General features: G+C 41.5%; 1 protein-coding gene across 1 annotated transcript; it reads right to left on the reverse strand.

Annotated features, from left to right (window-relative positions):
- Positions 1-7751: 7751 nt before the first annotated feature.
- Positions 7752-9176, reverse strand: LOC138853041 (uncharacterized). Its single transcript, XM_070087395.1, has 2 exons — positions 8256-9176; positions 7752-8139 (listed from the first exon to the last, which is right to left on the reverse strand). Exon 1 carries the CDS (start codon positions 9168-9170, stop codon positions 8262-8264), a length of 909 nt encoding a protein of 302 aa, XP_069943496.1. The 5' UTR covers positions 9171-9176; the 3' UTR covers positions 7752-8139; positions 8256-8261.
- Between the last annotated feature and the right edge of the window lie 452 nt (positions 9177-9628).

The following is a 9628-nucleotide window of genomic DNA, read 5'->3' on the forward strand; positions in this document are numbered from 1 at the left end:
TTACAAATGATTTAAGGAAGGGATTACTAGTGATGGGCTTCATGGGAGGAGCTGAGTTCGCTAGCAGTCGAGCTACGAGACACCATACGTTTAGCTCGGCATAAGAACAACTGGGCATGTACACTGCAAACTGAATTGTTTTCCATCCCACTGAAGCCTAACTCTGTAATTATTACTGATTCTGACATCAATGAAGGCTCTTAACTTACATAATGACACTAGCAATATGCCAGATATGGATACACAAAAATCCGGGAGAAAGGATTAATGTACAATTGTTATGGATTCCATCATACATTGGATTACTCCTTTACCATAAAGTTGATACGTTAGCCAAAAAAAACTAACCTGAAGGTTGAGTGAAACCTGCAGTGATTCCTGCGATGACTGCTTCACCGTTCTAGAGATTGTACCCCGTTATGTCACATCTCAGCCGCAGCGATGTCTCCTGTATTGCAGTATCTGTCCAGACGCAGGAAGGCGTTCAGTGATGCCCTTCGATGCTCACTGCCTATGACCACGATGTTTAGCACACCCCACATGTTTTTTTCTTCCCTCCCTGTAGGAAGTTTTTTTTTCTATGTAGATACATGTTTTTATTCTGTGTTCTGTACCCTGTTCCTGCGAGAGAGAGACCGAGATTTTTTACCACCAGTATTGTCGCGTCGGGACGATGCGAGGTAGGTGGCCGAGCAAATGTAGACAGCCTGTACTGTCTGCACAGACAGCCTATGCTGCCTGCCAGCTTAGTTCATATTTCGCGGCACTCAGGTGCTATCCTTTCTAGGCCTGCCCAGGTCAGTGGGACGCTGGTCCCACTCGCACTCGCACACTCACTCAGCGGCCTAGACACAGACAACAGTCCTACTCCCTCTCTCCCTCGTAGGCATGGCCCTCCTGGGCCATGGGCACAAACACACAAGCCTGTGTACCCACCATGACTTTACAAATAAAGAAGCCTCCGAAGACGTATCATTTACTCCCCGCTACCAGAAACACCAAATAATCTCCGTTTCACAGAAGAACAAGATGATGCGTTACTTAACACTTATAGGTGTTATGCCTAAATGTTAAGTGTGATGCAGTGACGACAACAAATTATTCTTTCTCAACGTAAATTCTTTATATGCTTAACAAAAATAACAGAAATTTTAATACAGTCATTTTTACAAATTTATATAACAATTTTCAGACTTCTTCCTCTGTGTTCAGTGTCGCTCCCCCTCACCAGAGTCCAGCAACAGTCGGCCACCAAACTGAGCGTCAGGTTTCCCCTGATATCTCTTTTCTCTGATGGTTGTATGTTGGTGAAATCGTTCACTGTGGAGTTCTACTTCACAGAAAGCGTTCGCGTTAAAACACAACTAAGTTCAGATATGAATCCAGCTTCCTAAAACCAGTTTTAAATATACGTTTTAAATGTAAAATGAAACATCTGTTTTCTAGTGTGTTAATAACGTCAAAAACTTTCCACAGAATGTTTTTCTGTATTTTACTCAACTAAAATAATTTATAACATGGACTGAGGCAAACTTGGAAAGGAAATGAATCACTTCGTATGTGGTATTATTTAAACAATTGTTTACAAGGATCAAAAATAAAATATTTCATAAGTGCCTTGTGGCATGTTAAGGGTATGTTACATTTTATTTGGCGCATATCACACACCCGTATAGGCATGTCCTCCAGAAGCTCTATCGTTATGCTAGAACCTTGGTTCAACCAACCAATGACAAGGAAACCCACCAAAGTTGTGAAGCAATGTTGAACACTCGGACTTACCTCCAAGTCTGGTCGAAGACGGTTCTCACTGTATCTCTTGCCTGCAATTTACCTTTCTGTACATATGCTCTGTAGCTATTGTACATATAATTGCTTGTTGATTGATGAAGGAAATATATAAGTATTTATTCACCACTGTCTTTTGTTCGTTTCTCGTTTCTATCTTGGGTATCGTGCTACAATCTTGGGTATCGTGCTACAATCTTGGGTACCGTGCTACAATCTTGGGTATCGTGCTACAATCTTGGGTATCGTGCTACAATCTTGGGTATCGTGCTACAATCTTGGGTATCGTGCTACAACCAGGTGAGCAGGCCACTAGACTACACCTGTGTTCACAATTCGCCTGTATGCACAAAAAGAGAATAATAATAATCTTTTTGTATATACAAATATAAATATTCGGTGGATACGTCCCATTTGATCTATTTAGCTTGAGTTAATTTTTTAGTATCTGAAAAATACCTAAACACATTCAAGCAAAACTCACTCAAAATTCTCTCTATTTTCGTTTTGATAACTGCATACGATACACCAGAAAAAGATTTTAATGGCATTTTCCGAAGGGAATTAGGAAGAAAAAGATGTAGGGGAAAAAGAAAAAAATAATTAAAAAACAGGAAATGAACATGTAGTTATATAATAAATATAAAAAAATATATGTTAATATGATTCATCATCCTACTAAATTTACTCAAAAAATATATCATGTCACAACTGTATGACCCTTGTGGGTCTAGGGCACGGTTAAGATAATAATTATCGTAATGTCATATTTTGCTTTATGTATGGCAGGTTTAAGTCCTGTTTAAGACACGTAGATTAGTGTGGTGGCAGTTAAAATAATCACTAGCCTCAAATACTTTAATCCTTAAAGATAAGAGTAAACTACCAGTGCACATATACTGATAATATTCCATGTATATATAACGATATACAACTTTAGTATATACACAGTTATGCCCTACTTTTTGTAGTTTTTTTGTGATTATGGTTGTTAACGAAGTTTTCCTTCAGGTTGTATGAAAGGTTGTAATAATGTTGGTAGAATAACCGACAATATGTTAGGTAAAAAGGACACAAGTATATACAACTGAGTTGATGAGTGGAACAGTCTACCTAGTTGGGTTATTGAGGCTAGGACTTTGGGTAGTTTCAAATTTAGGTTGGATAAGTACATGAGTGGGAAGGGTTGGATTTGAGAGGGACTTGCACATCGGAGCTTGTTTCTTGGGTGGCATTGAAAATTGGGTTGGTCAAATGTTTGTTAGTGGGATGAATTGTAAAGGACCTGCCTAGTATGGGCCAACAGGCCTGCTGCAGTGTTCCTCCTTTCTTATACACAAATAACCCGCACATAAAAGAGAGAAGCTTACTCCTTTCTTATGTTCTTATGTAATGACATTTTACTGTGGCAACGTTTCGCTCTCCAGGAGCTTTATCATAAAGCTCCTTGCACTTGTATCCTTTTACATAATATATGAAAGGTTGTCACACAAGCCTGTGTGTGTGTATATACATAATTTTGACTCAGTTTTTCTCGTGAAAAGTTACATAACCATGCATATGCCACATTTATTGATATGGGTTACGTGTGACCTTTCTGGAGGCTTTTGTGCTAGTGTAGGCTTCGTGTCCCCTGTGTAAGACAGGCAACATCAGTGGATGATTTGCAATAAGTCCCTTCGCCTTTTGATATGCAAGATCGATGAAAGATTTAGTAGCAGCCTTGTAAATTTTCTTTACCTCATCAAAATATTGGAGAACACCGACACACTGGGTCCCCAAGAACAGGACAAGAACACTGAAAATTTAACTTTCTTAGATACTCACGTCAATATCAGAGAGCTTTCACCATTTACGATAAGTTCACAAATGTCTGTTCGTATGTACACTGATATTCATCTTCCCAGTTATAATTCGTTAAAATGCAAACATTTACCTGCTAGGTGTACGCTCTGGAGTGAGCTCCATATATACACAACTCTGTGAGCATCAAGCTTTAGCGTCTAAGTTCCAGTTACACACTTATAAAATTAATGACTTGGAAGACCGTTTAGTAACTTTGTAATGTGTTTAGCACTTTGTAACGGTACTTGAATTTACATAATGGTAAGTAGAAGCCAACATAGTCACTCGGGCTCATCCTAAAATGTAACTCGTTTTAAAACTAATATAAACTTTTTTGCAAAAAAAAAAAGAAAAAAAAAAAGACTTCTCTTACGGCTAAGAAAATTAATAGCACTCTGTTAAAGATTTTATTATATTCTTAGGAAAACTGCTAAAGCGCCTCAATATAATATATATATATATATATATATATATATATATATATATATATATATATATATATATATATATATATATATGTATATATACCGCTAAGACCGTATGGGCCACGCAGCTCCTGAGGTAAATATGAAGCAATCATCAAGACTGATCAGAGGAGAGAGAGATTAACTCCAGTCCCTTGGATTTAGGTCTCTTCAACGTCAAGACACACCCACACTCTCCTTTCCACCTTTAAGGAACTTCACGACGAAGCCAGAGGCAGGAAGATAAGCAGCTTATGTCCTTGACTAAACATGCCAGCATTTACAAAGCCACAATACCATCTGTGGAACACTTCACTCTTAACTTAATGCCGAGCCGAATCTTATGTGACTTTTCTGTAAATCCTGGGCAGTTATCAAGTCGCAGCTGATTTGATAATGGTCGAGGAGGGACTGAAACATCTGAAGTTTCTTTTCCGAAATGTTGAGCATTGTATATGTAACTAAACTCGACCTAGCACAAGTGGCTCCCATTTCCTAGGCCTTGTGTGACCCTGACGGAATTAGCATTTATAAATATAATAATAATAATAATAATAATAATAATAATAATAATAATAATAATAATAATAATAATAATAATAATAATAATAATAATAATAATAATAATGAGATGAGAAATAACAATATTATTACCAATAACATAAGAATACAAATTGCAGTTTGAGGGAGAAAGTTAAATTATTCACAACCCATAATTTGTAGAGAAATCTTTAGACATTTCGGTCTATCCTATACCCTTATCAAGCCACAAATGGATAAGAAATCGGGAACAAGAAATCGAGTAGAACTGGAAGTAAACTAATGAAAGTTCCTTCTATCGGAGATGACGTTGCTAATTAGCTCCACCCTATCAAGTGGGTGAATCTTGTTGATTATATCTGCTCTGGTTTCGTGGTTAGATTTATCCAGCTGTTGCTATTTACTTTCTCAGGTCTCGTCAAAAATAATGTTAGGGATACCAAGAAAACTTAGTTTTTCCGTCTATCTGTGTCTGAGTTCTCAGTGTCATGGCTTCACTGCTTTCCCTGTGTTCCAGTGTAGCTGTGCTGCCAGTGTCTTGGTATAGCCGAATGCTGTTTCTCGTTATCTTAAGTTAGCTTGGTTGTCGTACTAGAGGTTAAATTAAAGAAAAAAGTCACAATACTGTGACTGGAACATTACACAAATAACACCCACACAGGGGGGAGAGAAGCTTATGACGATGTTTCGGTCTGACTTAGACCAAATGGTATAAGTCGAACTTGGACCATTTACAAATAACAGTGTGACTTGTAAATGGTCCTAGTCGGACTGAAACGTCGTCATGAGCTTCTCTCTTCTATGTGGGGGTTATTTGTGCAGGGATTAAACTGACCAGACAGATAACTACAGAACACAAATAAAATAAGAAAAGATAAATGGGGGACAAATTACCTACCAGTGGCTATTCTAGACCCAAGGTGAAACACGTTTGGGCTTGGTGACAACCGCAGGAAAACACGAGGAAACTGAATTAAACTCCAGTATCACTGTGAAGAAAGACACTTTCGCTCAGCTCATCTAAATAAATTAAGGATAAATAAACAAAACCCACTTACCAGAAGCCTTACTGAGCTACAAGGTCAAAATATGTTACAACTAAGAGGCAAACACAAGGTGTCAAAATTTAACTAGAAAATCACTGTGGGTAAAGACACTTTTACTCAATTCAGGATATTTATTAGAGGAAACATTTCGCCACGAGTGACTTCTTCATTCCTAATATAGAGACGTCTTATAAAACGGGCGTATACGAGTATAGTAAGGGGAAGCAGGTGACGCGAAGCGAGGTAGTGATAACAGAGTAACGTGTGGTTGGTGGGTATCTGTCACTTGATAACTATTCATAAATTAAGAACATAAGAACATAAGAAAGAAAGAACACTGCAACAGGCCTACTGATCCATGCGGAGCAGGTCCATGTCCCACCCCCCTGATTAGACCAATGACCCACCCAGTCTGGTCATCCCCACTCAAGGATGGAGCACTGTACCAGACTCAGCAGCACAAGCTAGTCAGGTCCAACTCACACCCACCCACACCCACTCATGTATATATCTAACCTATTTTTAAAACTACACAACGTTTTAGCCTCAATAACTGTACTCGGGAGCTTGTTCCACTCATCCACAACTCTATTACCAACATCCTATTAGCCAAGAGTTTCCAAGTGCTAAAATTGCCGGACATCTATGGTATGGTGAGAGCACTTGAGGCGTTCTTCATATATTTTCGCCTACGTGTATTACTTTCCCGAATAATTAGTTTGAACTCATTCAGTTTTATAAGGTGCTTTTAATCGTTCCTGGGTTTCTGTGTTGGCCTCGATCTCTGCGTAACGCAGGAACATAACAAGAGAGATTATTGACATTGTTGACTCTTAAACTCCCATTTTGCTCATGGAAAGCTGCTGCTGCTGCTGCTGCTGCTGCTGCTGCACATTCGCCGTAGTGACCCTGCTGAGAAAGCGTCGTGTCAGCAGCCAGAAGGGAGGCGAAAGTGGTGTGAACACAATGAAAGAACTCTTAAGAGCGGGCTAAGAGCTTTTCCATGCACTCAAGGATTCAGTAATATGTGGCAGGTGAGAAGTGATGTGTATAATCCGTGATGTAATGTGATACTGACCTGGATCTCACATAATCTTCGTTAAGAGTCTCGTAGACATAACAAATTCTTAAAGAAGTGTGCTTGCAGGTGGATGAAAAGATGGTCTATGTGTAATAAGTTCAACACAAGAACTGTGTTTGACAACTAGTTGCAAAAAGTATGGTGATACCTAGAAATATGTTATTTATAGCAAATAAATACGACAAACTGACTAATAAGATGCATAATTTCCACCAGTGCTTATTTTAATACTCTCCGTTTATAGGCGCACTCCAGTTTTTTTTTTTTTATATTTTATTTCAAACAATACAATACATTAAATAGATAAAAGAACACAGTATCAATTCTTACACAGAATTATAAATTTCATTGTCAAAAGCACACAGAGGTTTAACTTTGTGCTGACACAAACTGTCCCTCATCCCCTAAGCATTATATCCCATGCACCTATGTTAAGCAAGATTTTATTTAAAACAGTACAGAACAGTTAATAAATAAAATACAAGACCTATCCGGCAACTGATGTGACAACCTTCCATCGCCCAATGAACCACACAACTCCGTGTGGCTTCCAACACCCCCCCCTTGTACCCCCCTATTCTAAATCAAACAGGTTTACCACAGCTCACGGACATATTGACATATATACATTAATATAACAGTTGTCATGCTTGTCCACAAAGTGTATTAAACGACCACAAGACTGCCTGAACAGTGTACTAACAAGAGTCATGGTTTAGATATATATCACAACAAACATTACATTGCTACAACATAAAAGACATGTAGCACACATAAGTATTTCACTACAGGAAAGACACCTATCCTAAAAATTATCACCAACACAAACGTGTTTGAAGCCTCAACCCCCCCCCTTGCATGTCCCACCCCTTGCATGTCCCACCCAAACCTATTCACAACCAAACATACAAATTATACAGTAAAGAAAAAGAATACAACATCGTAACACATTGATACAGTACATGTAACACAACCCATTTTACAAATATCCTCAAGTAATTACAAAGGGTCTGTCCTTGTGCATACAAGAGGCCTCATAACAGCAGGTCCTGCACAAGTAACACTACCAGTGTTTTTATACATTGTGTATGCATAGGTATAAAATACATACCCAATACTTGACATAGAACATAAGGATGCTCCTCAAACCTCCACCATACAGACCCCACCCACTATCATACAACATATAGTCCAAGATTCATACACACAGCAGCAGCACACGCCACCTCAACCGCACCAGCGTACCTTAGGCGCACACAGGCGCAGGCAGCAACACCTCTAACCAGAACCTAACACTACTCACATTCCACAATTTGCAGACACATCTGAACAGCACATATCAAGCCACTTTCATCCTAACACTGGGCACATGCCCCTCTCTCAAGGAGCACGCTATCTGGTGCCCCCAGACACACACGCCATTAACCGTTGCTGCCATCAAGCAGCAGACCTCATCACACCTTCCACGACTATTCCCGCCCCTGTCTAAACCCCCCCTCACACCTGGCTAAGGTTTCCTCCCTCGCTGCCCCACTTGTACTTTTGCATGCCCACTTGGGCCCTGGGGGCCACGTTTGCCATGCTCTCCACGCACGACACCCGTGCCACCTGGCACCACCAGCTGTCGCTGCTCACCTCCACTAGCACACCGCCCCCCCCATCTACCGATGCTTTCTTCCCTGTTCGTTGAGCCGGCGTCAGGACGTCGTCAGAGTCCGACATTGCTGCAGCCCTCTTCCTCGTCCCAGCATCCTCCTCCATGTTTGTGACCGGATCGTCCACACGATGTACCTCCACCACCACCTTCGTCTCTGCCTTCTGACGAGGGGTCACCACGTCCCCGCCAGCCCCACCAGCACCAACAACCTCCTCCTGCTGCTGCTCGACCGCCACAGACACGATCTCCGGACTGGCCGTCGTCACAGCCGGGGAGACCACATCCGTAGATGAGAACATGGTATGCAAAACAGACGCTATTGTCGCATCCAAGTCCTCCACTTCCACCGTCACCTGATCTTCCCCGGAAGCCTGCTGTACCACCGGCGATGCAGGTGACAAGAGAGACGACAGCTCCAGATTCGACACCACCACTGGCTCCTCAATCTCCTCACTCCAAAGCCGACCGTGGCCACCATCTCCTTTTCGTCCACGTATGGGAGCCTCCTGCCCATCGTCATTCGTTGATCCACCGGCCGGCCTTCTGGCCTGCCCGCGCTGCCCACACTCTGCTGCCATATGATCATATTCACCGCAGAGGCGACACGTCCGTCGTTGACCAGCATAAGACACCATGACCTGTGTGCGGAAGTCATCAAGGTACACATACGATGGTATGGCCTGGCGTAGAGACATCTTAAGGGTAAACGAACCGTCTGGGAGACCAACATACGCCCCAGCCACCCGCATGCCTTGTTTAGCCATGTGTATCACTCTGTATCTTCTGAAAACACTGCGGAGATCCGTTGCATCGGCCTCGAAGGGCACATTGCGCAGTTTCACCCACGTATATTGTCTAGAGACATCCACCATACGCACATGCACGTCAGGGGACACATCTACGCAGAGATCTTGGAATTGCTCAACCAGCTGCTCGTACACTGGCTCGTAGAGTAGTTTTACAAATATCCGGTAGGCGCCATTTAATGCCACACCGTACAAATCCTTGTCCGCAATACCATAAGTGTCACGGATAATCTTAGGTAGCAAAACTTGTTCATTCTCAGGCGTAATCGCCCCCCGAACAAGCTGTATACCAACGGTATTCACCCGCCTCCTCACGCTGAATACCATGACGTCACTGGATAGCTTGCTAGACTGTCAGCAGAGAGGTATGAGGCACGTCCACACTCCCTGGCAGCTAGGTC

The sequence above is a fragment of the Cherax quadricarinatus genome, chromosome 21 (genome assembly GCF_038502225.1).
Source record: "Cherax quadricarinatus isolate ZL_2023a chromosome 21, ASM3850222v1, whole genome shotgun sequence".
NCBI lineage: Eukaryota > Metazoa > Arthropoda > Malacostraca > Decapoda > Parastacidae > Cherax > Cherax quadricarinatus.